The sequence below is a fragment of the Cynocephalus volans genome, chromosome 7, assembly GCF_027409185.1.
Source record: "Cynocephalus volans isolate mCynVol1 chromosome 7, mCynVol1.pri, whole genome shotgun sequence".
NCBI classification, from domain to species: domain Eukaryota; kingdom Metazoa; phylum Chordata; class Mammalia; order Dermoptera; family Cynocephalidae; genus Cynocephalus; species Cynocephalus volans.
Window position 1 is genome coordinate 105,140,385 of NC_084466.1, and position 25,503 is coordinate 105,165,887.

Genomic DNA, 25,503 nt, shown 5'->3' on the forward strand with positions numbered 1-25,503 from the left:
AGTGTTTGAAATTGAGGTTATGGAGAAAGTATAACAATGGGAGGGAAGTAGTTGAGGTAAAATGGATAGTTAGGAAGGGGGGATAGTGTGTGCAGTGAGGAATAAAGAGGAATGTATTCCAACTCCAAGTCTAGTAGTATAAGGGATATGGGAAGGAAAAGTCATAAGTTGAGAGGGTGTCAGTAAAAACAATGTCATTGTAGAAGAGCCAGATTTCATTTAAAGCAAGAAGGCAAAGGCTACAAATTTCAAAGAAGAGGTTGAGCATATAGTGGATTTTTGCTGATTTCATTTCAGAGATTATTGTGGTAGAATATCAGGAGTTATATTTTTAAATGTAATAGGGCAAAATTAATATTCTCGAGGACAGCTAAGAAAAGTATGATGCTTTTGTTCTTCTTTCATATTGGTATTATTTTCAAAAATACTTATAATTAATCTCAGAAGCAGGAGATAATACCAGGAGGATTTTCATGTTTTGCTAATAGAAAGAGCAAGCAAGAATATTTTGAATGGGGATGGGGATGGAGGGAACCTGCCTATTGATAGCTAAAATAGCTCAGTGGATAGGTAATTTTAAAAATTAAAGTTAATACAGGCTTATATAAATCTCCCTTCTAAAAATAGTATCACTATAAGGTGTGTAATAAATAGAAGGCATCCTAGAGTCCTCATTAGTGTTCCTGTTTTTTAATTTTAGTCTAAAGTTTTATTATGTAAAGAACCTTTGGAATCTAGCCTTTATAATATTAGTTTTCTTATATGTTGAAATAACATCCATCTTTTTTGTCTCATAAGGTTATGGTGAAAAAGAATGAGATAATATATTTGAAAACTCCTGTTATAGTGTAAACTGAATGTAATATGCATTTATGAAATTGCCACTAAGTGTAAAACACAATGGGAAATGGATCAGTAAATAATCAGCTGCTATCTCTAATCAAAAGGTCAATAATACAGTTCCCATTTACTTTTTTTGAAGGGTTTACCTTGAAGCTTTATTGCTTTGATGACTGAGGTAAATGTTTTATTAATGTTTGAAAACAGTCCAGCCTGAATTTTTTTCTGACTGTCATTAATTTGTCTTTATTAACAGCTTTATTGAAGGGTAATTTTTACACAATAAAATTCACCTATTTTCAGTGCACAGTTTGACAATTTTGGTACATGTGTTTTGTTGTATAACCACACCTGACTTAGAATATTTCCATCCCCCCAAAATGAATATTTCCATCTCCCCAAAGTGTTTCCTCATGTTTCGTTACTGTAAATCCCCACTACTGGCCCTGGATCTGTTTACTGTCAAAATAGTTTTGCCTTTTCTAGAATTTGACATAAACAGAATCATACAGTCTGTAGTCTTTTGTTTCTGCCTTCTTTTTCTTAGCCTTTTTTTTTTTTTTAAATTCGTCCATGTTGTATTAATCGGTATATCATTTCGTTAGACTACTAAATAGTATTCATTCCATTTTGTGATAATACCACATTTTCTTCATCTATTCATCAGTTGTTAGCACTTTTTTGACAATTAAATAAACCTTCTCTGAATATGTGGGTACAAATCTTTGTTTGCACATATCTCTTTGGAGTAGAATTGCTGGGTTGTATGGTAAGTATACAGGCTAAATTTTAATAGCTAGAATTTTGGGCATAGCACTTAGGAATTTAGATTGCTTACTTATTTTTGTTTTGGTACAGACAAAATATTTTATGGAATCTTTTGGGCCTCAGTCTACTTCCTTTTGGAGATGAGATGGTCATTCATTCAAACACATGCTGTGGTTAATGAGTAACAACCCTGCCCTTTGCTAAGTAGTCGTGTCCCCCCCCCACACACCCCTTACGCTGTAATGCAAAATATTCTCTTCAGGGTTCAACAGAACTCCCAATTTTTATCAAAGCACAATTTCAAGAAAGAAATTATAGCACGTTGTTTATAGTATACTTCATTTATTCTTTTAGACAGTGTAAATCTGCACTTTCTGGCAGAATAACCTCTAGCCACGTGTGGCTGTTGAGTATTTGAAATATAGCTAGTTTGAATTCACCCAGTGAACATTGGCCATTTAACTCTTTATCTTTTGCTTTGGCCGCTAGAAAGCTCAGCCCCTCTGACAACTGTGCATTTATTGTGAAACACACCTCTGAATTTACTGTAAAACACATAATTTAGAATATGTATAGATATCTTTAGTGTAGGAAAATATATAACTTCTCATTCATTTTGAATGTAATTCAGTTTCACGTATCTTTTGGGAAAGATTTTTTTTTCCTAGTCACAGTTTTGACAAACTTTCCCTAAAGGAACTAAAAATAATTGTACAATGAATTTATAGGATAGCCTGCCATGTTCTCATATAATAAAGAACATATTTAATTTTTTTTTTTTTTTTTTAATGGTGGCTCGCCTGTATGGAGATCTGAACCCCTTGACCTTGGTGTTACCGACACTGTCCTCTAACCAATGGAGCTACTGGCCAGCCATGAACATATTTCGTTTTTAATAGAATAGACTTAGATGATAGTGTGAGGTATGAAATTTACCATTGCAGAAACCATTGTTTTCTTTATTAATTTATTTTCTACATGTATATTCTACATATACATCTCTCTATAACCTGTCAAGAGGTAGCCTACTACACAGAGGATTCTGTAACTTCTAAGTAAAAAGATTTAAAAAGAAAAATGCTGTGCCACTTGTGTGATGTAGAAGTGTCAGCACAAATTGTTTTAAGACCTTTATATTTAGATATCACTTTTATTACATTTCTAAGTGAACACTGTGTGAACCATTTTTAAGTGTCTGAGTTATAATTTAGTGTTTTAGCATACAAATAGATAATGCATAACTTCTGAATCTTTAAGTGTTTACGTACCAAGACAGAAGTAATTTCTCACAAAAATAAAGAGGAAAAAGACACATTACACTTTAGAATGGGTTGGAGCTACTCTGTCTAATATGGTAGTCACCAACTATACATTTGGCTATTGAGCACTTGCAGTGTGGCTAGTCCAAGTTGAGATGTTCTGTAAGGTTCAAATACAAACCAAATTTCAAAGACTTACTATGAATAAAAGAATGTAACCTATCTTGAGTGTAAAATATTGATTACTTGTTGAAATTATATTTTGGATATATTGACTTAAAATATATTTTAAAGTCAATTTCACTTTTTAAAATGTGGTCATTTGAATGTTTAAAATTCCACAAATTAAAATGCATTTCTAAAAATTATTTAGGTGTAATACAAAAGAAGGAAATGAAAAAGGAACATAGGAACAGAAAACAAGGGACAGATAGGAAACTAGTAATAAATTGATAGATTTATCCATGTTAATAATTATACTAAATGTCAGTGGACTTAAACACTCCAGTTAAAAAGCAAAGATTGTCAGGATGGATTAAAAAAAAAAAAGATGGCTCAACTGTATGTGGTTCATAAGAAATTTACTTTAAATATAAAGTCACAGAGTGAAAATAAATGAGAAAGATATACCATGCAAAGGGTAGGCATATGAGAATTGATGTGGCTAACCTTCTCTTCAAGACATTATTATAAGAGAAAAAGTGAAGCAGTTCCATACTGACATAACAATGCTATAAGTATGAAACTAATACGTGAAGCAAAATTTTATACTTGGGGATTTTTTTTAACACCCTTTTCTCAGCAGTTGGTAGAACAACTACATAAAAATCTAGCAAAGATGTTGAAGATCAGAAAAAACTATTAGTCACCTTGATTTAATTAATATTGTTTTAGTCTATTCAAGCCACTATAAGGAAATAATATAAACTGGGTAGATGATAAACAACAGGGAATTATTTCTCATAGTTGTGGAGTCTAGGAGGTCTAAGATCAAAGTGCTGGCAGATTTGATGTCTTGTAAGGTCTTACTTTCAGATTATAGATGTTGCTTTCTTGCTGTGTCCTCGTATGGCCAAAGAGGCCAGGAAACTCTCTGGTCCTTCTTTTATAAACAGTACCAATGTTATTCATGACGGCTCTGCCCTTATGTATTAATCATCTTCCAGAAGTCTCACCTCCTAATAATACCACAATGGTGATTAGGGTTCAGCATATGAATTTTAGGGGGACACAAACATTCAGAGCATAGCAGATATTTATAGAACACCCAGAGTTTCATATCGCACATTCTTTTCAAGTGTACATGGTATGTTAATCCATAGAGAACATATCCTGGGCCATGAAACCAGTCTAAGTTAATTTAAAGAAATGGAAATAATATAAGGATTTGTTCTTGGACCACAGTGGAATTAAATTAGGAATCAATAACAGTACAATGTCTAGGGGAAAAAAACCCCAAATATTTGGAATTAAAACAATACACTTCTGGACAATCTCTTGGCCAAAGAAGAAATCACAAGGTAAATTAGAAGTCATTTTGAACTGAATGATAGTGAAAATACAGAATGTGTGTGTGTGTCTTTCACAGGGGTTAGAGAGAAATGTATAACTTTAAAAGCTTATATTAGAAATGAATGAAGGTTAAAAATCAATGACCTAAGGTTCTACCTTAAGAGAGAAAAAGAGCAAATTAAACCCAAAAGAAGAACAAGGCAGGGAATAAAAATAAGAGCAGAAATCAATGAAATAGAAAATAAAAGGGGGAAAAAAAAGAACCAAACCACACTGAATTAACATTTTTCACTTATCAGATAGTTCCCAACTCGTCTCCCTACCCCCCAAAGGACAACATACTCAGTTGGTGAGCCTGTAGAGTAGTACTCTCACACACTGTTTATTGGAATGCAAAATGGTACAACCTCCTGTAGTGGGAACTTTGACAATGTATAGCTAAATTATGTATTCATTTATGCTTTGACCTGGAAATCCTACTCCTAGGAGTATATCTCAAAGATATATTAGCAAAAATACAAAATGACATATACACTGACATATTCATTGCAGCACCATTTGTAAGAGCAAAAGACTGAACCCAAATATCCATCAGTAGGGTTGATTGAATTTGGTTCGTGTTCCAAATGTAGTATTTACATAGGTATAAAAGTTAATAAAGAATATATTCTGTGCCGTGATTGTTAATATACATATTGTTAAGTAAAAGTAATGTTATGGCAAAGCTAGTAAAGTATGCTACTGTTTATCTAATGAAATATATTTGAGTGTGTATATGCATGTGTTTCTACTTTGTTTTTGAAAAGCTAGCTATTAGCCAAGAGTAATCCACTACAGGGAACAAGACAGAAGGAATAGCTAGACTTCTCTGAATATAACTTGTTTTCTAGATGTGTCTTTGGATGCATGTAAATACTTTACATAATTCTAAAACAAGTTTTATCATTAATAGTAAAACAAAACCGTAAGAGTAAGAGGTAAATGAAACTAGGTGTAAGTGGCATAATCTTAGGAAGGAACTATTTTAAGTGGCTTTAAAACTATTTTAAGTGGTGATTTAATTATACATGCCTATTGGATTTTACCCTGAGCACAAAAAGATTGGGGTAAAAACCTTAAATGGTTTTCATTCAGTATAGTGTGGGTATTATTATTCCTAGACTGGAATATGTATTGTGTGACAAGCAAATGAGTTTAATTGTGTTGGTGTCATCCTATAACATAATTTTTAGTATGGGAGAAATGATACAGAAGTAGAAGATCAGTGGAAAATTTTATTTGGAAGTATCAGTATAAAGTCATACTAACTCTGACCACTGTTAAAAAAAAAAAAAAAAAAAAAAAAAAAAAAAAGGCTTGGACACAGTGACCAAATCAGGAGCAGTGAGCACTTCTAGCACCCAGAGTGTTGTCTTTGAATGCTGTATCCCACTGAAAAGTACGAGGGTATTTTTGATATATGGTTGATTTCGGGTCTGGGGCAGGAAGTAGACAAGATGACCCTGGGATATATTGATATATTGTTATATCAGAAGCAAGGAAACTATTAAGAGATTACCAATGTCATGTCTAAAGGACTCAGGAGCTAACTTGAAGAATTTGACAGCAATAAGAACAACTGCAGTGATCTGAAACATATTAACATTTGTTTAAATCCAGAGAGTTGATAATGATTCCTCTCCTAAAACACAAACACTCATTGTTCACCATTCTGGGAAGTTAGGATACCAACTCGTTATTTCAAAAGCTTATAAAATCAAACATTTATCCTCCCTATGCTAAACATCATAGAAATCAAAGATTTGATGAGGGGAATTTTTACTTAATGGACATATTCTGTATAGTAAGCGGTGATGAAATGATACAATTAGTATATCACTATTTTACAAACTCCATGAAATACTGGATTTAGACAATATCCTCATGGGCTGTTATTATCACAAAAAGATATAATTAGATAATACAAGTACATATGAGTATGCATCTTGATGAAGAATAAAGTACTGTGTATGAGGTAGTATTCTCTGTCAATCCTGAATTTGATTAAGACACTAGATTCCGCAAACAATTATAGGAAACGTAAGGACAGAGGAACATGTTTAAAAATGCCACAGGGGAAATAGTTAGCAAAATGCAGATAATTGAAGGCTGTATGGAACAAATGACTAGATTTCTTTAACAAAAGAAATTTCAGAAGGAAAAGAGGATGAAGAACTTACAAGTGAAAATACTTTTAAGAGTCATATCAGCCAGTTCCAATTTGTGAGCCTTAATTGGGTCTTAATTTGAACAAACTGAAACAAACAAAACACCCAACCTGAGAAACTTGAATGCAGGTTGATAATGGATAGTTTTAAATAATTAATAATTTTTTTTAGTTGAAACAAAATTGCCTATGATTTGAAAATTATTGAGGGTAGATGACGGGTACATGGGAATCCATTATATTGTTGTCTCTATAATAAAAGACTTTTTCAAAGTGGCTTGTTCATACATCCAAAAATCAGTAATCTAGTATACTAAATAGCTGAGGAATTAATTATTCACGAATGTAAGTATTTGTAGCTTTCACTATCTCCTGGTGAAGAATCATAGATAAAAAGATGAGGAAAAGTATAATAGTAATTTTTGTTTGAAGACTTTGTGGTTATTTGTCAAATTCAAGCAGTATTCTTGACCTAGTAGGAATGAAGAGATTAAAACTATTCTTGTTAATAGGGTTTGATGGAAGGAAAAATTTATTTCATGAATTTGATTGTCAAAATAAAATGTTACTGAGAAAATGCATGCATTTAAAAATAGTCTTGTAAAAGTTTTCCTTAACTGAAAATGTGAATTTCTATGAAACTGAAATATAGGATGTATTCCAGTTGTTGCTTTCCTTTTTTTTTTTTTTTGCTGAACCTAGGGAAAGTCCTTAGTTGTATCACAAGACATAGCTAATACTCTGTGCTCCAGTGCCCCCTTGTGCCTACCATGAAAAGATATCATTAGTCTTTAAAAAATTGGGATATCCTTTCTAAGATTTACGTGTAAACAAGACATTTTTGAGCTTGTAAATAAGGTTCCATATTCTAAACTTTCTGTGACTCAAGATTTACCACCGTTTTTAGGGTGTGCTATCCTGTTAATGCTTTTGCTTTCTACCAAATTTGCTACATTACCAGTTGTATATCATCTGATTTGTGTGTGCACGTGCGTGTGTGCGCATGCTCGTGCGCCTGTGTACATGCACATGTTTTAAATCTCAGGTTGACGTTTCTGTAGATCTTTCCCCAACCCCACTCCCACATTTGTCTTTTCTAAGTGAAAAAAGGGAGAGGTGGAGGTGAATATGTCAGAGAACTCATTAAACGGGCTTTTCTTACCCCTCTCTCAAGGAAATAGGATCCTGGGATCAACTTGTGCCGTGATAATGTGGCATAATTGCAGTAATTTTTGGCCTACCAGTATAGTAAGATATAGCCTACATTTGAGACTGCTGTCCTATTATCATTTATCCGAAAAGGCACAGGAGACTGAAACTTTATAGAATAATTTCAATATACCATTATTGCCCTTGGGAGACAGGAGTAACATGGTTTTTTTTATCATGTTCATTTCTTCTCCTTACACTTTTTTAGGTAAATTCTCTACTTAACCTGTTTTTTTTGTTGTTGTTGTTTTAAATAAAAGAGTGAAATTTACTTATTTTTGTGATTAAACACTAGAACCTACCGTTCTTGTCAGGCATTTTAGATAAAAGAATTACTGTAGGCATAGGAGGATGACCTAGTTATGTTTCATCCCTATCATGTGTTTCACTGACATTATATGTGTATTCAAGGATAAGGGTGATTGCAAAGGGCTGTTGCCAAGCCATTATTAAGTGTCTCACCCATATATACTATGTTCCGTGGCACAATTATGACCACTGATCCTTGGTGCTGAGATTAGAGGGATCATTTTGACTTCCTTAAGCTTTAGTTCTTCTGATCTTTAGTTGAATTCAAAACCATTTAATTTCCTGGGCTACCAAATTACCTTTCACATGTTTTTGGAAGAGAGAGAGAGAGAGAGAGAGAGAGAGAGAGAGTGTGTGTGTGTGTGTGTGTGTGTTTGGAAGAGAGAGAGAGAGAGAGAGAGAGAGTGTGTGTGTGTGTGTGTGTGTGTGTGTGTTTCCTGTAAACATAAAGACGATAACCAATGGAAAAGGGATCAAAATACACAACACATCTTTGCTTATTTCCAGGGTCCTAGTTTTAGGCCCTCTACCTAATAGTGCAGAAAATCTATTTGTGGAACTATGTTAAAATGTGAAGACGGTTTGTTGTAATTTGGGGACCCCCTGAAGTAATTTTTAGGCTTTAAGAACAATGGAATAAATTTATATTTCTACTTCTCTCTCTCAAGGGTACTGTGGCTATAGATTTTTTTTTATTATTATTATAATTGGTTGAATCTTAATGGTTTGTCTATCCCTTGAATCTACTGGATTCTTCATGGTTATCGTATTAGTTCCTTATTGCCCAAGCAAATGTAAACATGCTGGGCACTGGTCTACATAGATAGTTATCTCAGCTCAGAAGTTATCTTCCAACCTCAATTCTTTACTGTGAATATGTAAACTGATTTTATACCCTTTTTTGACACTAAAATCTCATTTTTGACACAAGGAGCTATTGCTTTATCTCATTATTTAGAATGAATGCATTAAATGCCACATCACAGCCATTAAAAACAACCCCAAAACAAATAGACTTTTCAAATTGATAAATATTTTGTTTTAGAGCAATTTTAGGTTCATGGAAAAATTGAGTAGAAATTGCAGAGTTCCCAAACTTGTATTTACCCCATCTCCTTCAGCCTCCCTGTACAAGTTCTTATATTATTAACATCTTGCATTAGTATGATAATTCACTGTGATCTATGAGCCAACATTTATACATTATTTTAACTAAATTCCATAATTTATGTTTGGGTTTACTCTTTGTGTTGTATAGTTCAATGGGTTTTGACAAAAGCATATTGTCATGTATGGTAAATTAGTAGAAGCTTTCCCTCTAAAATCAGGAAGAAGGCACAGCATCTTTATTTCTTTACCTATTTAAAAACATTGTAGTTGCTTCCAGGTTTTGGCAGTTACAAATAAAGCTACTATAAACATTCATGTGCACATTTTTGTGTGGATGTAAGTTTTCAACTCATTTGGATAAATATTAAGTGATGGAGTTTGGACGTGTTGACCCCTCCAAAACTCATGTGGAAATTTGATCCCCAATGTGGCAGTGTTGGAAACTGATTGAATCATGGGGGCGGATCCCTCATGAATGGATTAATACTTTCCCTGGGGGAGGGGGGATTAATGAGTGAGTTCTCGCTCTATTAGTTTCCGAGAGCTCATTGCTTAAAAATACCCTGGCACGCTCTCTCTCTCTCTCTCTCTCTCTCTCTCTCTCTTCCTCTCGCCATGTGATCTGCTTGTACCCGTCGGCTGCCTGCCGCTTTCCGCCATGAGTAGAAACAGCCTGAGGCCTGTGCCAGATGCAGCTGTCCCAGAATGGTCCCTCTCTTCTTTATAAATGATTTAGTATGTTTAGTTTTGTTAGAAACTGCCAGATTGTCTTCCAGCGGTGCCATTTTGCATTGCCCTCCTCCTCCACTTAGCATTCCTATTGCTCCAAGTCCTTGCTAGCATTTGGTGTTGTCAGTTGTTTTTTTTTTAAGCCATTCTAATAGGTGTGTAGTGGTAACTCATTGTCATTTGAATTTGCAATTTCCTAATGACATTTGATGTTGACGGTTTTTAAAATTTATATTTATGAGAGTCTTTGGTTTTGGTATTAAGGTAATTCTGGCTTTATAAAATAAGTTAGGAAGTACTGTTGCAGGAGAATTCTGGGTCCCACTGGATAGATCTGGGTTCTTGGTGTCTTGAACAAAGAATTGAATGAGATACACCAGAAATGAAAGGTAATGGCAGTTTTATTTAGCAAAGGAAGAGGGAAAAGTACACTCTGGAGAAGATGGAGTGGGCTCGAGCAAGAGAGAAGAGTGGTCAAGAACCCCAATGGTTGCATTCCTGGGTTTTAAGTCCTCTTAGCTGGATTCTTGCCATTTGGTCATTCTTTGAGCCTTGAATGCAATCTCTGTTGTATTGGTTAAAGAGATTGGTGCCCTGGCTGGTGGGAACTCATTGGTCTAACCGAATAGCACCCAAGGTGTGGGGGCGGGGGCTCCCTGCCTGGAATTGTCTTTGTCTCCCCTTCTGCGCATGTGCATGTCTGCTCAGGGAACCGGATTGTTTGTAAATAACCAGTTTTTCATTCTCCCACTCTAGTCTCTGTTAGCTTCCTGCCTCAGTATTGCCTCTGCTTCTATTTTCTGGAAGTGATTGTAGAGAATTGGTATCATTTCTTTCTTAAATGTTTGGTAGTATTAACAAATGAGACCTTTTGGGTGCCATTCTTGATATTTCAGAGGTTTAATCACACTGGACTTTATTAGCTTGACCAGCTTTACTGTATAGCTTACCATCTTTTTAACATTTTAAACTTTTCTTAATGTGTTTTTACATAGCATTTTCATGGTATTCTGAGAAGTTGTATAATATACTCTTTTTTTTTTTAATTGAGAAGAAGAAACTGAGATAGTATAGCTGAAGGTCTGTGTTCAAATCATATGTCTATTGAGTTTGCAGAATTTATGAGAGTTAAGGACTCTTGATTCTCAAGCTTCAGTTTGCCTGTAGTACCTAATGTCTATCTTCTCTGAATGCCATAGTTTCTTCTCATTCATTTCCATTCCATGGTTCATAATTTTTTCTATCTCAAACGCTACTCAACTTATATATTACCCGTAGCCCTACTGTCCTCCCTACCTTTTACCTGACATTTAATTTAGAGGAAATGTAGTCCTCCCTTGGCATCTGTGGGGGATTGGTTCTAGGAACCCCCCCATATACCAAAATCTGCAGATGCTCAGGTCCCTTATATTAAATGACATAGTATTTACATGTAATCTACACATATCCTTCTGTATACTTTAAATCATGTCTAGATTACTTATAATACCTAATATAATGTAAATGCTATGTAAATAGTCATTAAACTGCATTGCTTTCTTAAATTGTATTATTTTTTTATTGTTGGTTTTTCTTTTTTTGAATTTTTCTGATCTGTAGTTGGTTGAATCCGCAGATGCGGAACCCACGGATGCAGAGGACTGACTGCATAATCATAGCAAGCAAAACTCAGAAGCGTGTTAGATTCCCAAATGTTCTAGGTCAGTTGTTTGAATATAGGGATGCATGGCTACACTGTAGTAAGTGATTAGGTTCTTTGACTAACCTACATTTCCAGAGTGGCATATAGTAGTGCTTTTTAATAGAATCATGGTTTTCAAAAACCTAGAGGTATCCCACTCAGATAAATTTCTGTATGTATGTCCCTCTTAGTGAGATTCCCTGACTTGGAGTTCCAAATATGAGTGCTTACTCCATGGGAATTGCATTACAACTCAGTTCCTTAAACATTTATCAGGCAGAGTTAACTTGAGGCACAGAATCTGTTGTTCCTCTGAGTTTTATAATTCACAAATATTTTGAGTCAACTTACCTGTATGAAACTGGATTTTAAGCCTTGCGTATAATTAAACCGTTTGATTTTGCCACCTTTGCCATAGCTTACTGTGGTACAAACTTACTTAATCCATAAAGCTTATCACCGGTTTAAGTAGCTGGGCACAGGAGCTTCATTCAGCAGGAATAATAATGAGTCACTGAACTAATTGGCTATTCCCGTGGGAAGTTTGCAGAACAGGTCCAAAGATACACAAAGAAGCAAAGAAAGAGAAAATAGCTAAGTCACTTTATTAGCACACTGAAGTATGATGATGAGTCAATAAGGTAACACAGTCACCATATCTGAAATTGATTTAGGATGACGTTTAGGTTCTTGAGCAACAATAAATTCTTTATTTCTTAATGTAACCTGAGTGCAACCAAAACAACCATAAAAAGGGATAAAAAACAAGAAACATAAAAGAGAACATATTAATATATTATATTTAAGGAATTTAATATTAACAAGATAGATATATAGAATATAAAATGCATTCATTTGAACTTATAATTTGTGAAAAATTATTCTGAATGGCTAAGTTTTTCCTCATAATAATTTATCCTTTGAAGCATGCAACAGAGTGATTAGGAATGGACTATGAAGTCATGTAGTCAGGGTTTCAGATCCAAGGCTCCAAGCCTATACCTAACATTTGTGGGCCCTGTGGCACTAGTATAGATGGATACTCAGAGACACCCACCTTCCCTTTTTACCCTATCTCCCTGCTCCACGTAGCACTTCAAAGAACCTAACACTCATTCTTGTTGACTCCCCAGGGTATACATTGAAACTCTGTCCACAACCGTCACCTCCCCGCCTTTGGCTATATTTTAGGCCTTGCAGTGCATACACTGGTGTCATGGCCTGCCTTAGCAGGACAGATTAGAAGAGACCAGTGAGGATCCTGGACAGTTTACATGTGGATTTTAGGGGTCTCAGGTACCATAAGCGTAGTCTAGACCAGGGGTTGGCAAACTTACACTTTTAAGGGCCAGATAGTAAAAAATTTAGGCTTTGTAGGCCATTTGATCTCTGTTATAACTACTCAGCTCTGCTGGTGTAGTGCAAAAGCAGACTTAGACCACATGTAAGTGAATGAGCATGTCTATGTTCCAGTAAAACCGTTTCTATGTTGCAGTAAAACTTAATTTACAAAAACAAGTGGTAGGCTGTATTCAGCCTGTGGGCCATTGTTTGCCCACCCCTGGTCTCCAGACTTCTAAACTTCTAGACTGTAGAACACAGGGTACACTGTGGGTAGGCACTTTCCTATGACCAAATAGACTCCTCACCCTGTGGGGAAAGATGTAGTTAAAGTCAGGATATAAAGCCAGGAGCTCTTCTTGCTTTGGTCATTCTGGTCTAAGGACAGTAGTGCATGTTACTTAACTTCTCTGAGCTTAAATTTTCTAATCTGTAGTATGGAGATAATAGTATCTACCTAATGGGATTGTTGTGTGCAATAAATTAGTTTAACGAAGTATGTATATATATATAAAGCATTTTGAGCAGTAATTGTTATATAAGTGTTACAAAATACAAGTACGTTAGCATTTTAATGAGAGTTTTCTAAAATATGTTTCTGTATCATCTTAGGCTATTTTGGATAGAAATTTAGACTTTTCCTGCATCATTCATTCAACAAATATTACAGAGCAGTAGGAGAGACAGACGTTAAACATACAGTACATAAATATATTTCATTTGTGATAAATGCTGCAAGGATGAGGTACATGTGAAAGTATATGAAAGGTTTTTTCAACCTCTTGAATATTGCTTCTTTATATTAAAAAATGAATACTGATTTAACATTGAATTATAATACAGAGATACTACCTTAGGACCAATTTTAAGTTTTAGAGCAAATGACTTCCCAAAGCCATTGTGAAACTTTTTATAGTTCTTAGAGTGCTCGTCCTCACAGGTGCTGTATCTGTTTTGCTTTTGTTGTTGTCTGCTTTGGACTTGGAAACTAGGTAGTGTAGCTTATTATTATTATTATTAACTGTATACTGGAGTTAATAATCTCTGACTGAGGATCAGAGAATTTGTCTTTAAATAAAGCACACTTGTTATTAGTGAATGGAATTAGTAACATCTGGGTTCCACCTTTTGGCCCATTTCTTAATTCTGCTGTGTTTCTGGTACATAGTGATGTACTATATTGCCATACATACAAATATTATATATAGGACTCAGTGCATTTCCCTTAAATATTTATTTCTGCTTTTAAAAAAGATAGTTTATTCTAGTAATGTTTTCTTTAGGGATAAAAGAGATACTGTTTTTCTCTATCCCAAATTATTAAATGCTTTATTAGTATACATTTGAACAGTTTGATCAAGAAACAGAAATGTTTTAATTTTGCTAGTCTATTACCAATATACAGTGCTGAGTTCTTTATAAATAGTATAAAGAAACTTTTTTTTTTTTTTTTTGGATTCCAACAGAGCTTTATTTATGGATGCTAACATTTGAGTTTCACATAATTTTCACATGTCACAAAATTTTATTCTTCTTTTGATATTTTCCCCCAACTGTTTAAAACATAAAGAAACTTTAATACTACTTTACATTATTATAGCTAGACTTTATTTCTGTGCTCACTTTCTAAAAAATATCTATTACAGAAGGTAAATGGAGGTAATTAAAAGCATGTACAAAAAAAAAAAAGTAAAACCAGGAGTAATTTTTAGTAATGTGAAAATAAGGAACAAAAATACTTGATTTTTTCATGTAAAATATCAAAGAAATAAGGTTTACCTGTGGCCAACTATGAAAAGTTACTTAACTAGAACATCAGATCTATAAAACAAAGAATATTAGTGGTGGTTTTGGGTTGCTCCTGCTATCTGATGGATTAAATGCCTATTGTAGTATCTTCTGGAGCTCAGCTAGTGAAAGACTGAATCATTATAGACAAGAACATAGTATACTTTCTGTTTCTATACAGTGAAAGGAAAGTCCCAGTTTTTAAGTCTTTTCCCCAGGTAGAAAAAGAAGCATTCAGTTTTTTTCCTAATGTGTCATAATATTTAGAAATCCTGCTAATACAGAGGAAGTAGGTGGATGTGTTTGTTCTTCTTAATAATTTACCAACACTGATTTTTATCATATTAAAGTAACTTATGGCACCATTAATTGTCTAATCCAATGGACTTATTTATTTTTCTGCAGCCTTTGAACAAAGATTCTAACTTGCCTCTTCATATGAAACCCACCTTCTTGATTATTTCGAATAATACTCTCTCTTGATACTGTCTTATCCTTCTCAGTTGTGTTTGCTTCTTTTCCTCTTGTATCCCTATAAATTTTGAAGTTTCTTGTGCTTTTAATCTCTTTTCTCTCAATTCCCTTTTCACATTTTCCATACCACATATTTTATTTCATATAAATTGAGCCCTGTTAAGTTGGAGCATTTGCTGAATGTACTTTACTGTCATGACTGTAAGCATAGTGTTCATTTTACTTCAGAATTTCCTGTTTCCATCTGTGAAATCCTGTTTACTTCTTCAAATCCTGTTTAAATGTCATTTTCTTCTTGTAGGTTTTTCCAACTTTTCCAAACTAAATTTCTTACTTTATAATTCTCTATATATATTTGCACTATCCTACTCACTATATTGATTTATCAATATTGAGTGTCTATACCTATGCTACTTTTCTAACAACTAAAAATTATAGATGGTACTTTATTCCGTGTTTTATTCTTCTTTTGCCTGGCATTACTGCTGACACATAGTAGGCACTCAAATAATTCTTCAAGGATTGGAAGCATGTGTGCATGAATGATTGCATGAAAGAATGAGGTCATTTATGCAACTGTATTAGAATAGAAACTGAATGTTATTTGTTTCTATAGCCATAACATATAGTATATTTGAATAAATTATGTTTTTTTACCACATACTTGAAAACAAATGGTTGTAAGTCAGTTGATAAATAGAATGTGTGTGTAGTTAGAATCCTAAAGACCAAGAAGCATCTCCTAGATAATTTAAATAGCACTGTAAGTATTGCTATTTGACAAAGCACAGGAGAGAATCTATGAATTTGGATTCTTATTTCTTGACTGTCAAGAATGTTCGCTATAAGGGGCCGAGCCCGTGGCGCACTCGGGAGAGTGCGGCGCTGGGAGCGCGGCGACGCGGGTTCGGATCCTATATAGGAATGGCCGGTGCACTCACTGGCTGAGTGCCGGTCACGAAAAAGACAAAAAAAAAGAATGTTCGCTATAGACAAGCTGTTTAAAACTTCACTTACCTTTGAAATAAAGGTCAGAATGTATCAGTTTATGTACATTTATTTTTTGAGTGTTTAGATATTTTCTCAAATCTATAAATATTTTGATAGTTATTTTTCTGACTGAAATTCTTACAGCAGGCAGAACTGTGATGTATACTACATTCAAATTCTATAAATGGGGTAATGGAATGAAAGTATGTAGCATATTCATTAAAAAAGTTTTATGTGAGTAGATACATTTCATAAATAAGTTTTCAAGTTAGTTATCTTTTACTGTATATATGTTTTTTCTATAGAAGTGTTTTTGATACTGCTTATGTTCTCAGATCAGCCAATCTAAAGCACATTCATCCTATAGAATAAGTGGGATGATGGGGAGTGATAGGTTGGATGGAGGGCATGGGGACACATTACGATTTGTAATAATGAATATACTAAAAACAAAAAATAAGCGGGATGAATGTATTAAAACTACGTTTGCAGTATCATTGTAGCATATTATCCTGCTCTTTTATTCTTCTGCACTTGTAGTGTTGTTTCGTTGTGATTATACATTCTGACTTTAAACAGGTGATACCAGAAATACCCCTTTTTCCATGTCATTCCCCTCTTCAGTTTTCTTACAAGAAGGAAGGGTCAAAGTGTGAAAATTTTCATTGGTGCTGGAGTCAGTAGCACGAATCATGGCAGGAACAGTCTAGGGCTGGTTTGCCAATTGCATGATTGGAAATAGAAGATGGCTAGCATAAATTTTTATTTATGAAGCTCTAGGACCGAATTTAACGGGCTAGAGAAAAAAAATCAAAAGATAAAGTGTACTTAGAATAGGAGGTCGATACTCATGTTGTCTTGTAAAATTTCCAACCTATTGAAAGAATTAACTCCTAGGAATTAGAAACACACACTATGAAAGTGTCTGCATTTGACCTCTTTTCTATAAAAACAATACAGGTGATACAGTCTCTAATCAAACTGTAGAAAACCAAACTAGAATTCAGGGCTTTCTCTCTATAAATTATGTAGGGGATTTATTAACAAGCATTTGTGGTTTTCGTGACTTTGCATTTAACTTTGATTTTCCTTCCTTAGATTTTTAGTTGCTGTCCCATTCCTTTAAACTCTCTATATTTTCTTTACTTCAGGTATGTGAATTGCTTAATCTCTTAGATCTTTAACAGGATACCTAGATTACTTTAACGCTCCCAAGAATCCCTCTCTCTTAACTGATGTAAAAGCTCTTTTCATTGGCTCATTCCTGTGCTTTAAAAGAATCCTCAGAATTTGTGTTCCTAGAATGCTTTTTCCTCCTTGTTTGGTCAGACTTTTTCTCTCTGTCCTTCATCTTTTAAAATGTCTAGAAATTACTGTGATCTCTTATTTTTAAAGAAGACCACACTAATGGTTTTCCTCCTCTTTAGCCATTTGTCATTTTGAAGTTTGTTCAGTTGTGCTACCAACCATGCCTTAGTTTTCTCTTCTTTGAAACATTGCCTGGCATGTTGTAAGCACTCAAATTTTCACTGCACCTGTCATTGTCATTGTTATGGACTGCATATCCCCCCCCCAATGTTAAAGCTAACTCCCAATGTGTTGGCATTTGGAGATACAGCCTTTGATAGGTAATTAGGGTTGGTAGAAGTCATGAGAGTGAGGGTGGGGCCCTCATGATGGGATTAGCACCCTTATAAGAGGCATTCTTCCCCCACCCCCCATCCAGAAACTGAACAGGCTCGCATTCTGATCTTGGACTTCCAGTCTCCAGAATGTGAGAAAATACGTTTCTCTTGTTTATAGTGTAACCCTCCCAGTCTATGATATTTTGTTAGGACAGCCCAACAAACTAAGACTGTAAATCATCAATGATATTACATTTAATATGATACATAATTTATCTAAAAGGTATTGTAGAATATATGTTGGGTTTTGTAATATAATGAGGAATTTAGGTGACATGACAGGAATGTAATTTTTTATCAAATTGAGGAAGGTGATTGAAACTTAAGCATCAAGTATTTTGCAGTTCTTGATACATCTTGTCATCCACCACCATGTAGTCTTGTAAAAACATTAGTTTGGTAAGTAATTCTCCAGAGGAATAAGCAATATAGATATAGAAAGCAAGCTTGGTCTCTTTGATTTTACTGTTCTCCATATAAGCATAGTTGTGATTGAAGAGTTCAAGGATTAGGTAATTTGAATGAGCAAAATAGCAGAAAATGAAGTGAATGACTATTGCTTACACTTTTTTCTTCTCACTAATGGTTCCTCTGACAGTCTGATAGCTCTTCTTTCCGTGCCTGCTATTGCATATATACAAAACTGAGAATTTGTGCATATTGATATCTATTGTAGAAGACATGTAGTAAAAGAGAGAAAAATGTAACAGTCTTAATTACCTAGAGACCAGTTCTTAGAATTCATTGTTCTAATATTCATATCTTGGGCTAAAGAAGTATTTACCACATGCTCAGTTTGAAGTAATTTTTTAAGACTATTTTGCTTGGTCTTTATCACACACCATCTTTACTCTTATGATAGTCACATCAATGCCCATGGCTGTTAACTTCATATATTTTTCATACAAGGGTACTTCAAAAAGTTTGTGGAAAATGAAATTAAAATATGAATGTTTCTGTGAACTTCCTAAAGACCCCTTATATGTATATGTATGTCTATATGTATATATGTGTATATATATGTTACTGAGCAGTGTTCTCTCTGCTCAGTGCTCACAGAAAGCCAAACTCTGTGACACTGGCTTTTGTGAGAAGAAAGAGCTTTTTTGTGTGGCCAACCAGCAAGGAGATAGGAGGCAAGCTTAAATTTGTCTTCCTGATTTGGGTTTAGGTCACACTTTTATGGGTTAGGGAGACAGGCTGGTATGCTGAAGTGCTGGCAGAGCAAGTTTTGGTTGGGTGGGATTTAAGTCTGGCCATTTATTGTAAGGTATGGAATGGTGGGTTTTAGCTCTGGACCTGTCTGGGCAATGGACTCCTCACTTCTGAATGAGTTTTGTTGTTTCAGGTTCTGGTCATGTCCCTGGTCTTCTTGGTTCTGTGGGGAGGGATGTTGGTTCTGGGTGTTATTTGGAGGTCAAGGCTTTTTCTACTGTGCATACCTGAGCTGCATGACTTGCAGATTTTGTACTCAGTAAGAGAGCTTAAGCAATGGTTAAACAATGGACCTGGTTGAGTTGGTCACATGATTACATGTGTATGTATATGTGTATATATATATGTGTGCACATGTATATTATATATATATACACACACACATATAGAAATATATACACCGTATGAATATATATTTTCTTCTGAACTCCCATTGTTCATAATGATTGGCTCTGATATGCAGTTAGAAGTGTTTGCTGAATGAAATGTTCTTCCTTTTCCTTTTTCTAGATAATTATGAGCACAGTGGTTAATTAGTAAATATGGCATCTATATTCAAGACATTCCCCCTAACTCCCCCCCCCCTTTTCAAATTAGTCATTTATTTGTACTCGTGATATGTTTTACACAGTGCTGGGTATTCAAGAACTTTACCAAGCACTTGAGTTTGTTAAGCTTCTGCCAGGCACTAGAGATGCAAAAAAGATGAAGACGAACTAATCTTTACCCACAAGGGCCTTGTAATCTAATTAGTAAGTCAGGGAACTAAACAGACAGAACTACCCAACATAGGTGAATAAGGAGGGATTAATACGAGGGTACTTCAGAAAGTTCATGGAAAAATAGAATTAAAAAATAATATGAATCTTTCTAAGAACTTTTTGATGTACCTTCTTTTTTTTTTTTTTTTTGGTCTTTTTTGTGACCAGCCGCACTGCGCTCAGCCAGTGAGCGCACCGTGCCGGCCGTCCCTATATAGGATCCGAACCCGCGGCGGGAGCGCTGCTGCACTCCCAGCGCCACACTCTCCCAAGTGCGCCACGGGTTCGGCCCTTGATGTACCTTCTAAAAGGTAGTATATATAAGTAAATAACTGAATAAATATAAACTGGTTGTCTTTTATACAAGGGCACTTCATAAAGTTTGTGGAAAAATGTTAAAAGGTAGTATGAATTCTTCCGTGAAATTTTCAAAGACCCCTAGTATAAGTTTCCAGATTGATGGAAAGAAACTATGCCTCCCCCTCTCCCCCAACACCCACGCTATGAAAATACCCATACATGGTAAGGCTAGATTAGTTAGTCATTCAGTTAGGCCAGTCGCTAAATCTTATCTTCGTTGGTATGGGCACTGATCATCTCTGTATGTTCTTGCTTGATTGCCAAGTCTGCAAGACCTTGACCACTCTTCAGGGTCATTTCTAGAGTTGTATGTGCAATGAGCAGCCAGCTTTGAGGGATGAGGTAATAACCTCCCCCAAAGAGCAGGCTTCCTTCCACTTACTAACTGGTGAATATCCGCCCCTCAATCCCCCTGTCAGTGTCTCCTATAACCCAACTTATATGAGCTCAGATGGCCATCCTGGGCACTTTGCATCCTTCCTATGGGACTTGGAAGTCATGAAGAGCTGGCACAAGCATCATGATGATACTCTGGCTGCTGCTTTTGCTGTAAGTAATAAAGTCCCAGGAGTCTCATGTCTTCTGCCACAATCTATGAAACAGTAACAGGCTTGTGTGTGTGTGTGTGTATCTGTATGTATTTAAATTCCAAACTCTTTACTGTTCTTGATAAGCTGAAATCTGAAGATGAGTTGACTGCACAGGAAATAAATAGAATATTTCCTTTTGTCTCCAAGATCCCTAGCAGGTTCTTAAAAATGCCAGTGACACGTCCATACCATATAAGTTATGGATTTGGAAGGCTCAGTTTGTGCTGAAAACTTTAATTTTATATCTAGAACTTCGTATTTGGAAGAATTTACATTGATTTATATCCCTCAAGGTAGGGAAGTGTTACAAGCCTTGACATTTCCCCTAAGCAAAGATACTACTTAGGTTTTCCTGAGAATTGTCTCTGCTTCAGTTTTTAGGGTTTCCAAAAGCCCCCAAACCACAATTCAGTCATTAAATATGAGAATATTATAAGATTTCAAGTAGTGGAGAAATTGAAACCTTTGCATAACAGCAGATGGACCTCAGCTTAACCCCCGAGGATGAGTTTTATTAAAAGAAGCCAACTGTTTTATTGGCTTCTTCCTTGACTTGAGTTCTTTCCCTGACTTGGTATAAATAGCTAGGAACAGATTTTAACTCCTTGACCAGTGCATTTCTCTTTCCCCTATTCTAACAGATTTAACTAGCTTCCTAATGTGCAGCAGCACAGACACCACCAAATCAACCTTATCTTTTACCAGTTTGCCTCCATGTTTAAATGTCCATGGTTGCAAGAGTCAAGGGATATTTATTTAATATTTATCAAACACTTTGTGTCTGTGCACCATAAATGTATAAAAGAACAGCTCTACCTTCAGTGAGTTTACATGCATAATTTAAAGATATTCTCATTATATGTGAAGAATAAAGGCAGTATTTGATTATATACTAATATGAACAGTATGAAAAATAACTGCTTTAAGAGGTTAAAGCTAATTTTGAGTTGAGTGGGGGGCATAAACATCATGGAGGAACTTGAGCTGGGCCAAAGGAATAAGCAATATTTTAGTACAGGGAAATGGAAATACTTCACATGTAAGGGATCAGAAGATGGGTGGAAAAATCAGGATAAAAAGGTCAGTAAGAACAAGACTACCTCCAACAGAACTCATAATTGAGTAAGGAAGACAGCTCTATGAAGAGATAATTTTAGGGAATGAATGAAAAAGGCTAAGAGGAGGGGACAGAGGAGTTGAATGATTGAAATGAGTATGAGTGTAAAAGAGCCAGCTTCAGTTTTCTGAATTGTAACATCCTTGTCTTGTTCCTCCTATAGAGGAGAAACTTTTAGTTCACTGTTGAGTATGATGCTAGCTGTGGGTTTTTCTTATATTACCTTTATTATATTGAGAAGGTTTTCTTCTACTCCTAGTTTGTTGAGTGTTTTTTTTATCATGAAAGGTACTGAATTTTGTCACATGCTTTTTCTGTATTACTAAAGATGGGTTGTTGTTTTTTTCCTTTATTCTCTTAAAGTTGATTGATTCTCATATGTTGAACCATCCTTGTACTGCCTTTGTTGAACTGTCATTGTAAGTAATGTTTTATTAACATACTCAAAGCCAAGCTTAATTGTTTACATGTTGTCTAGGTCACTTTAGCACTACAGAGGCAGAAGAGAGTACTCAAGACTATATGGTTTGTAAAGCCTGAAATATTTACTATTTACTCCTTAAAAATGTTTCCCAATTTCTGTTTCTAGAATCATCAATATGGTTTCTTAAGTGTGTTTTTTGAAGATACGGACCAATCTGTACCAATCAGCACTGTAAATTGCTTTTCTTAGTAAAGTTACAGTTTATCTCCTTGTCATAGAAATAAGCAGAGGGTATAATCTAGTTAAAGGAAGTTAGTTAAATAGTGATTTTAAGAGAAATGTTAATTTAAATAATGAATGTATTAATGTCTTTTATAATTCAACTTTATAGCATATTTTTTGAAAGATCACTGATCTATATTGCTTATGGAATTTTATGGGTTTTTTTTCCCTCATAGGTGTATGTGGAATTTGATGATCTTGAATGGGATAAACGGGAGTGGGTTAAAGTTTATGAAGATTTTTCAACTTTCTTGGTGGAATACCACTTAATCTGGGCCAAGAGGAATGACCCTAGCCAGACTCAGGGATCAAAGAGCAAGCAGATTCAGTGGCCTGCATTGGTAAGATCTATTCCTGTTTCATTAAGCATTTTCAGTTGTTAACTTAAAAGAATAAGAATTGAACATAAATTTAGATTTACCTTGCTGATTATATATTAATATTCCTGAAGAGTCTCTGAAGTATCTGGCAAAAATTTCAAAGCACTGCTTTCATTTTTTAAAACAACTTTATGTGCCTCTTTGTCAGTATTCTTTCAACATATTTCGTCCATAAATAGTTCTGTCTAATTAGGTGAAAACATGAATTGGTTTAAAGGCTGCTGAGAGATAGTTTACTGGTTTGTATGCCATGGGGAACAGCTTTGCTGAATAAAACTTTGAATGTGGAAGGTAGAGGATAATTTTTATAGCATTCAATAGCACATAATTTTTCTTGGTTTGTTAATGAATCATTGTGGTTGATAGATGTTAAATGTGTAATTGTGTAGTCCAGTAATAGATAAAATTACTTCATATCGGGAAATGCTCTATTTAAGAATATATAGTAGATTTTAATAAAGTCTCTGTTAGTTTGGGCCGAGCCCGTGGCGCACTTGGGAGAGTGCGGCGCTGGGAGTGCAGCGACGCTCCCGCGCAGGTTCGGATGCTATATAGGACTGGCTGGTGCACTCACTGGCTGAGTACCGGTCACGTAAAAAAAAACAAACACACACACACACACACACACACCTCTGTTAGTTTGAAGAGTTTTATAAAAGAAACATATTAAATAAATAAGATTACTAAATATTATCAGGAAAAGAGCCACACCTGTTTAACCATTGTTATCCCTATTTTCTTGCAGAATGCTTAGCATGTAACAAGTATGCAGTATTTTCTTAATGAAATAATTTTTATATCAATATCAAAGAAATATTATTTGATAAGCCATTGAAACATTTCAGGTGTTTAGTATAATTTATGTGTTGGGGTAGGAACTTTCAAGTTTTTAAAAATGTAAGTTACTCATAAGGATAATTTTTACTTGCTAATATTTGCAATGCGTATAAGTTTTCTACTTTAGTTAACCTTCTAATGTTTTTCTGTATATAGAATAACAATTTAATATATGTTTCTTTGACCCATCCTCTTAAAAAAGTCTGAGGAGATATGTGATTAAAAAGATAACACAGGGAGGGAGAAATGAAGTGAACTGAATAAATGGCATTTTTATAAGAAATAGTACATTATATTGAAATATGAAAATGATAGCCCTGAGCTATGGTTCTGATAGGAAACTTTGAATAGAAAAATAAAGAAGATAATTTTTATCCATAATAGGTTTTTAAAAAAATTTATCAAATGAGTATGTTGAATTAACATAAAATTTTTTCAACTATGACTAGCATGCTTTTTGATTTTACAGACCTTAACCTGAAAATTGGTTAAAACTTGTAATTATGACATATATGTGAATCTTGTATGAAATTCTCAAAAGCAGGAGTTAGTAGCATCAATAATACCAAAAAGTATTCCTCAGTATAATAGTTAAAGAATAAGTGGAACTTAGAAAATTTTTGCCCTTTCTTAGAGGCAATTAAGATTGAGGTCAATTTCTGCTTTATATTCATAAATTACTGATTTTAGAGAAAATTTCTATTAGGAAATACTGTTTAATGATTTTTTGTAAGTTGTTTCTGTTGAAAACCTTTGACCAAAAAATTAAGACACTTACTTAATCAACAAACTTCTTTTTTTAATTAAACTTACTTTCTCTTATTAAAACCAAAACAAAACATGTACATGTGAAAATTTTGGAAAATAGTGGATGGTATAAAGTAGAAAATCATCATCATTTTTGTCCTATCACCAAAAGATAGCCAACTTAATTCTTTGACATTTCTCTTTTCTTCTTTTTTTTTTTTTTTTAAACCAAAATGTTTCATTATTTTAGTTATACCCGTTGTGCAGACTGGGTCCCCAGACCCCTCACACACAGGTCCATGCTAGGTAATTGGGAAAGACCCTGGGAGCCATTGGCATACAACACAAGCTCAGTCCTCAACAGCAGTAGCAGCTTACAGGTGTTCATCAGCTTACAGGTTCAGCAGCGGCAGTGGCCTTGCGGAGGGTCCTGGGGGCACTGGCAGCAACAGCTTGCACCAACAGCCTCCAGCAGCAGTAGCATCCTCTCCATGGCCCCTAGGGGGGCATCCCAGGGCTGGGGGGGGGGCGGCGGCGGCTGTGGATCAGAGCCACTCATCCTTTATACTTAAGTTCATAACCCAAGACACATGGGTGCACATGCTCAGTTACATTAGACAATAACCAAGGAACACCTGGTGCACGTGCATATTTACATCAAATGCTTGGCAAGATTCTGAACATCTGAGGGGCCCTGACCATTTTTCTATATTTTCCCAACAGTTGCCTAGTTCATTAACTTTGTATTGATAACATTGGGTTTTTTGGCATTTTTAACACATTGCTCTTAAAATTAAGTGTTTACTTTAGAGAAAACAGCTAGCTGGGTCAAGTGGCCTGGAGGAGCAATATTTTAGTAAGTTGCTGACTTGAACAAGTTTTAGGTTAA

At 34.9% G+C, this 25,503-nt stretch overlaps 1 protein-coding gene across 3 annotated transcripts in view; it reads left to right on the plus strand.

The window, feature by feature from the left end:
* Positions 1–25,503, plus strand: part of JMJD1C (jumonji domain containing 1C) — a 330,011-nt gene that overhangs the window by 117,604 nt on the left and 186,904 nt on the right. For all 3 annotated transcript variants that reach the window (XM_063103410.1, XM_063103409.1, XM_063103408.1), the window contains exon 2: positions 22,827–22,991. Coding sequence is in view for 2 of the 3 variants with exons in the window: in XM_063103409.1 (XP_062959479.1) it covers positions 22,827–22,991 (165 nt within the window). In the remaining variant the exon portion in view is untranslated. The remainder of the gene's footprint in view (positions 1–22,826; positions 22,992–25,503) is intronic.